Below are 13,889 nucleotides of genomic sequence, written 5' to 3'. Positions count from 1 at the left end.
TACGGTATTACTTTCTTCGTAAGGTGGGTTTGGGAGAGAAGTTTAATTTTCTTTACGTTTTGAGATATGAGAAATACGAAAATACCATGATATTAAAATATAATTTCCTATGTATATACATATATATATATATATATATATATATATATATATGTAGTATATATATATATATATATATATATATATATATGTAGGCCTATATATAAGAATTATGGCTCAAAAATCTCAAAAACTACTCGACCAATTTCTTTAAAAGTAAGTATTTGAAGTTAACCATGTGAAAATAATCTTAATTTAAGGTTGTCTTTTCGGTTGAGTGGTAGGACTGAGAGGTGAAAATGAATATTATGTAGTTTTTAGGTATGAGGATTATGAAGATACCATTCATGTATAAAACTTTGTGGCACGAAAATTTCCATAACTGCTTCATTAATTTCATTGGTAATTTCATATTAGTGTATCTGAATTTGTGTATGTGAAAATTTATAAAGATTTTTTTAGTCGTTCTTCAGTTACACTTAATTTAAGGCAGACAACACACAAGATAACCTCATTTTAAGGTTATATTGACTTTGTATTCGTGTATTTTTCCGCTTATGCAGTGAGTCACAGTCGTGGACGTGTTTAAACTTGATGCTTGTGTGTAGAGTTTTCTTGTTAATTTAGTGCGTTATACTCTAAAAATCAGTGTGTTTCTGGCTGAAAAGTAGTAAGGGTGTCGAAAGCGAAAAATCGGTCTACTTGCGCAGAACTGCGCAAGAATTTTTAGATTTAAAGGCTGGTCGATGCCGGTCTTATTAATATATTTTCTTTTAGAGTATCTCTTCAAGTTTAATTTAACTGTTTTGTTTAAATTATTGTAAACTATAACTAATTCTTACACGGTGCATAATGTTTTTTAATGTCATAAAGCATAAAACGTTTATAAAAGAATTGATTCGTAACTTTTTTAAATTATAATTACAGAGATTGGGGTAATCATATTTCTTTCTATTTGTCTGAAAAAAACTAATGTTTAAAGAGAGAGATATTAATGAATAAAAATAAACGAAGTTATTCAACTGTTCTCACGTTCATTAAAGATTTGCTTTACAAATTTCGTTATAACAATAATTCCTTAATGAATAATTTGTATATCATAAAAGTATCACTCTCTCTCTCTCTCCCTATATATATATATGCATACGTTTTGAATGCGATTAAAGTAGTTCAGACTGTAGTTCATAAATTACATTTGAAGACCATATACCGCAGAGAATATCTCTTGTCAGATTAGGTCAGGCTATTCCAATTCTTTTTATCCCTGCTGCTGCTCAGCCCTACCTTTTATATTTTACATCTTTTGGACAATCTATCCCACTACCTACCTAATTGATAATAATCCGATTTAGTGTGTTTTTTTTTTTTGAAAGTAAATAATCCATACGTGTCTTTCATGTCATTTTTATATAACATCCGTTTTGAGTTGATTTAAGACGCGATTGTACTCGCGTATATTGTTATCCAAATTGGCTATTAAAAAATCACGTTGCCTGATTAATATATGTGTATTTTAAACTCCTAGATAAATTCAAAGAATGGAAATGTGTTTTAACGATAAAAGATAAAAAAAAAAAAACGTAAAAGAAATTCATAACGGCGTCCCACAATTCATGTTCTGTACAATTACAATATAATCCTAAATCAAAAAATAGTTCTAATAATAATTCGTCGTATGATTCACAAAATCATACAAGATTATCAATTTTGAGAATACATCTTCAATACAACATTATCCAATGGATTAGTTTAAAAAATTATATCTGTACAAAAACATCACATGTAATTACTAAAAATGAATAGATATTTCGGAGTTAGAAATGGCTTTTAAATTAAAGTTGAAAGGTTAAAGTGAGAATTTCCTCAGCTTAGTAGTGGCAGTTTATATTATTTGAATAATATGTGTATTATTTGAATAATATGTATATTATTTTTACTGAATAAAAAAAAAATTATTTTAGTCTTATCGTCATCGACGAATTTCATCCTTTATTAATTAATTCTGACTTTAATTAGTGGTTGAGGAAAGCACAAACACGACTTTCCTTTTAATTTATTTTGAGCCATATTATAAAAATGATAAACCTACTATGCTTTATATGTGTTTATGTATTTTTGAGTATGCGTAATAAAATAACTATCGTACTAAATAAAACCTCAAAGTTACGGGTGAAGTGTATTGTCTACATAATTCTAAATTTCGTTATCGAAGAATTTTTCATAAGATGATTATTAAAAAATGTTTGACATGTCATATTACAAAACGAAGAGCCTGAATACCCTAACTAAAAAAGATTAGGGAATGTCAGTCATTTATTTCCCTTTCACTCGAGGAGAAGGGGCGCGATAGACTGGAAAAGGGGGAGGGAGCCGCCGACGAGTCCATCATGGTTCGTTCAATGATGTGTCCCTCCCGGGCCGTACAAACACGTTGGATAATGGCATGCAGTAATTAATTTACCACCTGATATAACTTACTTCCCTAACTGACTGATTGAATGACTGACTGTGGGACTGTTGCTTACCCTTTTTTTTCTCCTAATGAAATCAAAGCCTACGGCTTGAAACGGTTTGTTGGTTACTTGCAGACTGTCAGTTAATTTTGTTATCTGTCAAGTAAATATGCATGACATGTAAAACAAATGAACGGAAATATTTTAGTCTGCTCAATTTTAATGACGAATGAAATTAATTTGAAAAGCATTGCTTCTGAATACATGATTCAGAGTACTCTGAACACGTTTTTAAAAATGTTCAAATACAATCCCTATGTAACGAATGAAAATGTTACTTTTTGTTATTTTTTTCACGAAATATATTAATTTGTATAACGACTCCATTGTATTCTTGGATTTCAAATATTTTTAAATACCTTATATTAATCAGTTGTTACATGTTTATCTGTTTGCAAAATAAAATATTAGTAGTATAAATTGATTCATGCGCAAATGAGTGTGAAAATTTTCTGCCGTTCCTTTCATAAATTTTTTTTAACTACGGTGTTGACTGTATTTCGTCTATCTATAGTGTTACAGATTATAAAAAAAAGCTTTGTTAAAATTAAACTGACAAAAACAAATTGTTATATTAATTAATTCTATCCTTACTTAGAGAAATTTTCTGGTTGATTAAAATAAAAGCGAGACACCCATTAAGTTTTTACGTTGTACAACCTGAAAATCTAAAAAAAAAAAAAAATGCTAGCAGCAATGTTAATGAATTTTTCTGACATTTATTATCTAGGTCATTAAAAATTAGCATTGAAAATCGTTTTACCTTTTTTTTTCGTATTTATTACTTTCTTCATTTATTTTCTTTTGTTAACTTCAAAAGATAATTGCTCTTTAATGTTCTTCATCGCTTTGTTCTTTATTCATTTGGTTAGTCAAATGAAGAAAGTTTGAAAGAAAAATAACTTAAAAAAATTATACTTATATTATAAGTATACTTATATTATACTTATATTATATTTTATTCCATTTTTATTATTAACTTTAATAGTTTCCGATTGCATGTTATCAGCTAAAATTAAAGAAATATATATAATATAAAGATACAGTATATAACAGGACCAACAGAGATCCTCTGATATACTCGTATCACCCTTGACTATCTATACCCATTGGATTTAAAAATTAAATAATAAAAATTCAATCGATTCCTGTATATGAAAATTATCCGAATAGAAATATCCTTAATTATAAATTTTTGTATTCTTGGTATCACTGTATCTCAAAATTACGAGGGATCAAACAATTTTGGAGTTCAAATGTTTTACTAAAATTATTACTTCCTATTGCTTATACATATTGCTGTAACAGTTGTAAATATAAAAACCATATTTGTTTCATCTTACAATTGATATACACTATATATACTTAAAGTTAAGTACTGTAATCGTAAAAATAAACTGCTACTTACCATAAGACACTAGCCACTACAATTAGATTACACAACTTAAGTGTGTACAAATTAAGTACGACTGAATAAAAACTGCATTTGTGAGAAAACAACACTATACTGAGACTTAACTCCGTTAGCGGTTCAAAACTTCTTATCATATACTAGCGTCATTCAGTAATCACTTTTATGGTTTTGTCTTCTGTGGTTGTAAATAATACACGTAAAAAATCTCGCAAAAGTGTCTTTCTCGAAATTTCTGCGACTTCAGATTCTAATGAAATATCAATATTATATCTCTTAGATGAATTTTGTGAGGATGGAAGTGTGTATAATGAAAAAAGCTCATTTTAACTATCAAAATGACTATCGTATTTACTCATTTCTTCAGAAAATTTGTCGTAGATTAAACTTTTAGCAGCTGCCGCTGTTAAAACTTCTTGCTTACTGCAATGGTTTTGATTAATAAATCAGACCGCGAGAAACGTTTACAATATTATCGTTGTTTTTGATATTTTATAATGAAAATGTTACTGAGAAGCTCTGGATTGTACTAATTTTAGTGACGCGACTTGATTTCACTAGAATGGATATGTGAATAGCTGAGGCTTAAAGCCATGTATGCATGCAACAGTGAAAATCCACACACTTTCACGAGGATTTGCCAACCCTCACGTTATTCAATGTTAGATTGAGTAATCTTTGGACTATCACTAGATTATACCAACGCTTTATTTACTTTTTTTTTAATTGTATTTGACGAAGTTTTGAATTTAAGCAAGCAGTTCATTGCAATGTTAGAAGTAAAGATTATGAATTAAATATTTGTTTCAGAAAGGTTTTATTTTTAGTATCCAATGATTGATGTTGCAAGAATTTTGTTTTTTATTACTAGATCCTTTATACTACTGATTACTTTGTCTACGAATATTACACCGCCAGATCTTTTTTCTTTGGGAATGGTTAAAAAATTTACTTTACGAGTTCAATTTTCATATTTTTAACGAACTGAAAAGGTAATATTGAATTAAATATAGACAAATTAATTGAGAAGTAATAACAAATTCTATGAAAAGTGACTACGAACTCATAAAAGGATTAGAACCTAAATCCAGTTACAGGAAATTACTCACAATATTCACTGAAATTAAACGTGCATACAGGGAGAATATGATTTGAATATTTTGGTTTTTTTCTTATGTTGTAAATACGTAAAAATAAAATATAAATATAAAATAAAAAATATACCATCAAAGTAATCCATTTTGAATCACTACGAATTTCTAGACTTTTAATAAATTAAAGATAAGTATATATATATATATATATATATATATATATATATATTTCGTAATAGAATTAAACATGATACTATCTAGTGCATGAAACAGATTTCATTTACAGAGAGAAGTTTAATCGAATTGTAGTGACTATCAAATTAATTGTAAATTCTGTTGAGTCCTAATTAATTGGATTACGTTATAATATATATTCCATCAAAGAATCTGTGGTAAAATTTAATCATAATGCTATAGTTGTACCATAGTAATAACAGCTAATCATGCTTTAAAGGAAACAAAGTTTTCTTCTCTTTTTTTGTAACTATTAAAAATTTAAATATCATGTTATAATTTTGATATTTCCATTAGTTTACCAGATTTCTTTTTAATTTTACTTAACAGTAACCTATATATCTATACCTATTTACATTAATTACTTAAAAATAAATAATAATTATGATAATTTTATTTCGAAATTTATATAAATTTATATATTTTTTATTTTTTTAAATCAGTTTATTAATTATAAAAAGGGTGGCACATTTTTGCATAAAATGCCTGCAGGAATGATTTCTTTGTTGCAGCCCAAGTGACTGATCTGTCACATAATTAATTAAACACTAACTAATAAAAAATAAAATTTATCTGAAATAATAATTTAATTTGTTACTTTAACAACTTAATTCGATTAACCGTTCTAAAAAAAAAAATATTTATTTTTCATCAAAGTTTATAGAAGAAACTGTTTTGAATTTTTTGGAAATCTTCACTGGTATAAAATAAAGGATAACGAATAAAAATCAAAATAACGATAATGTGTAGGAAGTATGAAGTTTCATATTAATCCTTACATATAAATACGCGAGTACAACATTTATTGTCATAGATAAAATTACATTTTTTTGTTAGTTCTAGAAATATTTAGATTTGGTAAATAATAAAATAACGAAGTTAACGAACTGAAAAAGTAATATTGAATTAAATATTGACTAATTAATTGAGAAGTAATAATAAACTCTATGAAAAGTGACAACGAACACGTGAAAGGGCTAGAACTAAATCCAATTACAGGAATCGTATCAAAATGAATTACAGGAATCGTATCGTTTCAAGGTGGCTGACAAAGGAAGACTGATTATTGAACAGCGTAAAGACTGTGTGTTTTAAATGAAACAGAAAGTGTGGTGGTAACACAAAGACGGTTTCATTCCCCCCTTTTATTACTCGTTGGTCGCCCTCATTTAAAACAATACTAAGAATTTGCGAAAAATTTAATAGTGATGGTTCAGTATTTGAGAATAATTGTTGATGGCTTGACAATGTTCGTTCTCCACAGAATGTCGAAGCTGTCAGAGCAGCGATACTGAGGAGCCCGGGAAAATCAACAAGAAAAGCAGCAGTACGACTTTGGATTTCTAGGCGATCTGTGCAGCGAATTTTAAAAACTGACTTCCATTAGTATCCGTAAAAAATAACAGTTTTGCCTAAATTAACGGTTGACAATAAATATCAAAGAATGGCATTCGCTATTTGGACTGTGTACTAAGACTTATTATTTAACAATGTTTGGTTTTCAGGTGAGGCACATTTTCACCTAGATGGGATTATTAATAAACAAAATGTGGGTTTTTGAGGTTCTGAAAATCCACACAAGCTTCATGAAAAGATGCATCACGCTCCAAGAATTATACTACGGGCCGCTATTTCAAATCACAGGGTAATAGAGCCATTCTTTTTTGAATAGTGAACGTTATCTAAATATGTTGCGTAATAATTTTGTTCCTCAACTTCTTGCAAAAGGGTTTCGATTAGAAAACGAGTGATTCATGCAGAATGAAGCCAGACCGCACACAGCTAATGTTGCTTTATCCTTTCTGCATGAAACTTTTAACGAAAATGTCATTTCAAACCGATTTCCTCCTAATCGTTTTGCGCGTGGACAAAACTGGCCCCCGAACAGTCCTCATTTGAATCTGTGTGATTATTTTTTTGGGGATTTATAAAGGAAATAAATTTACTCAAACATCCTCGTACAGTGATGAAATTGCGAGAACTGATCATTGATGCGTGCAACGAGGTAATCGAGAATATGTATCGTCGAGTTTTTAACAAAATAGGAGTTCGTGTTGAAGTTGCTAGGACGTGATGGTGGTCATATTGAACACGTGATATGCAGAATATAATTTCCAGGTTTCAAACCATGTGCACTTAACTTATATTTGCTACTTAATAGATGTACATTCTATTTATTATTATTTTTTTTTTTTTACTTTAAAAGGAAGATCCTTATTGCCTCATATACCTATAAGGTTAATTTCCTATCGCCCATACGTTGTGATGCCGAATGCGTTGAAATTAGACGAAATGATGAAACATAGTACTTTGAAATAGATGTTGACTGCTACTCGTTGTTGGTTACACAGTCCACACGTCAAGTCAAGTGTGACTCATACGTGTCGTCTGGTCATCAACCAGTTAATCGCTAAAATAAAAAAAAATAAAACAAAAAACACTACCCAGGAATAATTATTTAAGTTTATTTATGGGTTAAGTTTATAAAACTTAAAAGAGTAAAATAACTGAATTGATTTTTTAATAAATTAAATACTATTTTCTGATGAAAATCTTAATTGTACTGAGTTTAGTTTATATTTCTACATTACATTGATATTTGTCATGTATCTAAAATATCAAATTTAATTTTGAAGTAAATCATTTAAATAGATTATATTTGCTTCCAGGTGGATCAAACCAGCAAAGTCCGGTGCAGCAAGTCACATCTGCTCCTAAATTTATGTCACGTGGCCAAACGTATAGAGCTGTTATTGGAGATACGCTAGTCTTACCATGTGAAGTACAAGATTTAGGTAAGATTTTTATAACTTTTTACTAATAAATATAATTTTTCACGCAATTTTGCACGTCTTGTTATCGTCCCATTACTATTAGAGTATGTTAGTAATGTAAAGAAAGCTGTTGAACCCACAAATTTAACATTTTAGTAAGTTGAAAAGAAAAGATTAGCTGAAATAAAAAAAAAATTGCCTGATATTTACAATTATTTATATTTTTATGTAAAAAAAAGGCTTTAAATAACCCTTTAATATGATCGAATTGAAGATAATTTCTGAAAGTCTCAATTTGATCTTTATGAGATCTAAAACTAAAATTGTCAATAGCTTGGTGAAGTGGTAGTCTCTGCCTTTAATCTGCAAATTCTGGAGTTAGAGTCTTGATCATCTTTACCAATTTTTATATAGCACAAAATTTAACATCATGAAAAAGGAAAACTACTATAAATTTGCTTAGCCTAATGTTATTAAATAGATTTCTATACAAGTGTAATTCTAGGGCAGTTAATTTGAAGATAAAATTTTCGCATCATAGTGATAATTAACAATAAAGGGGGGTAAAAAATGTTAATGACGTAAATTAACAATTCATTAAAAAATTCTATTTTTTCTTTCAAAAACATTACCAAACGATTGGAATTTGGAAAATGTCCAAAATCCAAAACATTTGGATTTTGGACCCTTTCTTAACTGCAGTAATAAGTCCTCATTGAAGCTTTTCATATATCATAAGTGGTTCTTGTTTTCATTGGTTCCAGAGTTATAGCCAAATAAAATTTTAATTAATGAGATATTTGGATCTTACAAGCGGAAGGCACTTCGGTTCCAATTCGACATCATTTCCTTTTTTAATTTAAATATATTTATTTATTAATAAATTATTAACCTGTGATTTAAAAAAAAAATTACAAATAAATAATAATTCAATAATAAAAATTATAAAAAATTATGAAAAAATCAGAAGTTATAAGTGAAATAAAATTTTATATACTCTTCATTTTAATTCAAAATTTTTTTTTGAGATTAGTAAATATTAATAAATCATATTTAAATTAAAAAATATATATACATATATGAAGTCGAATTCAAACCGATGTATCCACGGTTACTGATCCGACACATTCTCGCTTACAGCACATAACTACTTGCGCGAATTGAAACAAAATTAATATATAAACTAATATAAAATTCTGATACGGACACCACAAAAAAATGTGATGCAATGTGGTGTCCACCCACAATGCAATTGTGTAACTGTCCACTTTATTAAAGAATTGGAGGATCGTATCTCACTTTCAAACGAAATAAATTTAAAAGATGTGCAGAAAAAAAATGTGTATATGTAATTTAATAGGGTTACAAGGAAGTCATGTGGTTTCCATATCAGAATTTTTTAAAAAACCTTTCACTGTTGAAATGGAACTGTCTTAGTAGAAAACTAATTAGGGAAATAAAATAATATCATTTTAATTTTTACTGTTAATATAAAAATATTAAATTTCAAAGGACTTGGCAATGATTACAGCGATTAATATATAATGAAATCTGGCATGTTGTATACAAATCGATAGAAAATTTCTTGATCTGCAAATGATGCTAAACAGTACAAGAAAAATACGCAGGATCCAATATATCTTTTTTATGAAACTTTTCAGGAAATATAAGAAAATCCTCCTTTATTTAATCCTATTTTTGTGTAATATCTCATATTCCTTTTAATTTCTGTAATAATTTCGTGTAATTGATCAATATTTTCTATACATAGTAGATTAAAGCAATTAAAAAATAACTGCTTAGTTATTTTATAATGTACAGAATTGGTTCGTTAAAAAGTAGACTTCTACTTTCGCTTTTTAATCACATTCTGTTATGTAAGTAGGAGGTTTTTAAATTTATTTTATAAAATAAATATATATTAAAGGAGATCTTTCACAAATTGTTTAATAAAAGAGAAGGTTACGGTTGTAATATCTTCTCGTATTAAAAAACGCTTAAATGTAATCTTACGTTAGAGATTTTTTCTATTCATTAAGAAATGGCGTAATTTTTTTTCTTATAATTTAACGTAAGTATTAAAAAAATTTACGTCTTTTTTCAAAATTATGACTAAATATTTGCGTTTATATTTACATTTAATGAAAAATGTTTTCGAAGATCCGTAATTCACCGACTGTATTTCTTCATGGTTTTCTACATGAACATATTCATTTGAGAAACTTGTCGTAATAGAAATGAGAGCGCAGATTGATAGTAAAGTACAGGTGTGTAAGCGTATTGTTTCATATCAGGAACTGCAATTTATGGTGACAAGGTTTATACGTATTGCTCTACGTAATATATACTCACATCTAAACAATCATTGTATAATTATCATTTCCACGTATTATAGTCATGACAATCATTATTATAATCCAAATTATACACATCGTATATTATAATTTAGTACAGATTGATTTAAGAAAGCTCATTTTGTTACTATGTTTAATATATATATATATATATATATATATACACACACATGTACAAATATGTATGTGTTTGTTTATATATATATATATATATATATATATATATATATATATATATATATATATATATATATATCAAGTTGTCTTGTGTTTCTTTCTATGTACTGATTTTTGCATAAATTAGCCAAATATCTTGCTTAAAGAACTGACTGCTTATAAAATTTAATTAGACAAATTTTCTTGGAACTCTCATTTATGAAGAAAATATAAATCTACATTTTAAAATGAGAGAATGAAATAATATAAAATATTTAATTTGAGTAAGGTTAAAAAAGCTTTTGATTTTCCATTGCTTCTTTGAAGTCTTTATGGTGTGTTTTAAAAAAAATTAAAGTGTAAATATAACTGTCTTCTTTTAATAAAAAAACGTTTAATACTTATAGTTCCAAAAAATAAATTAAAAATAAAATTATAATTAACTAACCTTAATTAATTTATTGTTTAAAAATTTATAACTTGTTACATGTATATAAATATATAGTAGGGTGTTTCTAAAATGGTGGGCTGGCTATACGTTTTCAGATTCTACTTGTAAAACTAAACAAAAAATATCCGTAGGAAAAATGGCTATTTCTCCTTCGTTCTCCTCCTGTCCGTCATTTTGTTATTTTTATATAAAAATTTATATAAAAAATTCGGATATAGACGAATCACATTAATTTGGTAAACGTCTCGGTAATAAAGTTTTAAATTAGCAAAAAATCAGGACTTAAATACCTTCACAAATTACAAAATGGCGGTCATGTTTATTTTTCAATCCGTTATATCTCCATAAATATACTAGTTTTATGGAAATTTATGTTATTTGATAAAATATTAAGCCTTTTATTTTAAACAAAAAATGACATTTTATTTTTTTAAATCGGTAACAAATTAACAAAGTTATGGCATAAATTTGTTGTAATTTTGTGTCTGTTTTCATGTCCTCCACTTTACATTCAATTCGATTAAACATTAATTGATTTTATTTGTTAATTCTAGTTTTGTAAATCAGTATCAAATTAAGTAAGAGTTATCTCATAATAATAAACCTAATAATTATGACACAAAATTACAACATCAATTTTCTCCTATAACTCGACTATTTGTTAACCGGTTTTAAAATATACAATGTCATTTTGTTCAAAGTAAAAAGCTCAGTATTTTAGCATAAGATAAATTTTGATAAAACTAATATTTATGGAGATATAACGGACTGAAAAATAAACATGGCCGCCATTTTTTAATTTGGGAAGGTATTTAAGTCCTGATTTTTTGCTAATTTTAAAACTTTATTACCAAGACGCTTACCAAATATTAATGTGATTCATGTATCCGAACTTGAGATATAAATTTTTATATAAAAATAACAAAATGACGGACAGCGGGAGAACGAAGGAGAAATTACCATTTTTCCTAAGGATATATTTTGTTTAATTTTACAAGTAGAATTCGAAAAAGTTTAGCCAGCCCACTATGTTAGAAACACTCTGTATATATATATATATATATATATAATATTCATCGTGATGTTATTGAGTATCAAATTTTTTCATATCCGTTAAGGGCTGTGCACGATTATAACGAGTATGCTATTATCGAGCGCATCATTATTACTGTATACAACTATGATATGACTATTTATATACATCTAAAGTTAATACTTGGAAAATTTTGCATTACAAAAAATTATTTTTACACGGGTTGAAACTAACTTTATGTAAATAAAAGAGTTACAATGTGTTTCTATGGTACATGTGCCATTATCATCATTATTCATTATTTACTATTTATTATGCTACGCTTATTCTTATCTGAAATAAAATTAAAGAAGTGGGGTACGTTAAAAAGTAACAACAAATTTTCAGGATACAAAAATGGGAACCTTTCATATCCAATCAAATTTTTTGTGCAAGTAAATGTAAATCGGGTAGACCGGTAGTTAAGAAATTTAAAATTTTAATTTTAACATACATTTATTTTTATAATTACGAATACGTGCTATTTTTGCTAAAAAAAAATATCATCGTTCCTAAAAAAATAACTACAGACATCCCTATCACTTTATCAAAGAAAAACTATTTCATAACGTAGGGCAATACTTTGTCTAGCGACAAAGAGCCATATTATGTTTCTGTTGCCGTTTTTTATATATCAAAATTAAAAGCTTTTCCCTTCAATTTATTTGAAATTATATAATTTTTTTTCTAATATAAAACTAATAGTAGTCTGTCAATGAGTTTTTAAATAATATTACTTTTATAAAAACCTGAAGAATTTAATTTGTTCAAAAGGTTCTTGGGATTAGTGTAGTTTTTAAAAATTTCTCCCGTGAAAAAATTTTAGAATGTATTCCTTCAAAGTAGTTTCCTTCGGCAGTTAGTTTTGTCAACGTCTATAAATTTGTTGAAAACTTTCGTGAATCCTACTTTGAGTTATCGTCCTCGGCTGTTTCGGTACATTGATCAGCACGTCATCGGTGTTTTTATACGTTTTGAAGTCTATGAGAGTCACTATATTCATTTACAATTAGCCTTTATCATCTGTATCAAATACTCATCGTTCAAAATTAATTGTTTTTTGATCACTTTTTCATCAAACCTCCACTAAACTGCCGGTAAATGATAATCCGTGTAGTTCTTTTTTCCGGTAATTGACTTCTTCAATGACAACATTCCAACTTGCGAGAGAACTCTTTACCGCTACTACAGGGACTAGCTTCCATTTTAACTATATTGTAAGATGTCGGATGTGTGTATTGAACGATTGATAACAATACACTACAAAACTGGATTTGAATATGCGTGTCCGCGCTGCGAGTTCGAGGGGTACGATGAATAAAATTGTTAGCAAAATGGTCTGCTGTCCGTGTCCAATGAACACGATCTAAAATAGAATATCTTCGTAAACCGCAACTTCGGTGTTACATGTTACTGAACGACCATGTCATACGTGAACAGTGGACAACTTTGATAAATCTGTGTAAAACGAAAATATTAAATATGTAAAAATGAAATAGTTTTATATACACAGAATGATTCAAAGAAACGGGAAATTTAAAAAATTAAATAACGTTAATGAAAAATTTTTTTTTAGAAAATGAATTTTATTTCATGTAAATGTACAAATGTTGCCATTTTAGGATACATACCTTTTAGTTTATTTTTTAAAGATGACATCTTGCAGGTGACCTCCTCTTCTACGTAAACACTCACGAAGTCTCTTCGTTAAATTGTTCACGGTTTAACGTAACATCTCAACTGGAATTTCCGCAATTGCTTCTCGGATCTTTGCCTTCAGTTCTTCCGTTG

The 13,889-nt window shown here is 27.8% G+C and overlaps 1 protein-coding gene across 1 annotated transcript in view; it reads left to right on the top strand.

The window, feature by feature from the left end:
• The window catches only part of LOC142320185 (limbic system-associated membrane protein-like), a 507,330-nt gene that overhangs the window by 217,345 nt on the left and 276,096 nt on the right, over positions 1 to 13,889 (top strand). The window contains exon 2 of the mRNA XM_075357870.1: positions 7,961 to 8,086. Coding sequence (XP_075213985.1) covers positions 7,961 to 8,086 — 126 coding nt within the window. The remainder of the gene's footprint in view (positions 1 to 7,960; positions 8,087 to 13,889) is intronic.

This window comes from Lycorma delicatula, chromosome 2 (genome assembly GCF_047948215.1).
Source record: "Lycorma delicatula isolate Av1 chromosome 2, ASM4794821v1, whole genome shotgun sequence".
Lineage (NCBI taxonomy): Eukaryota > Metazoa > Arthropoda > Insecta > Hemiptera > Fulgoridae > Lycorma > Lycorma delicatula.
Note: the sequence above shows the minus strand (reverse complement) of the source record. Positions and strands in the feature narration are given on the sequence as shown.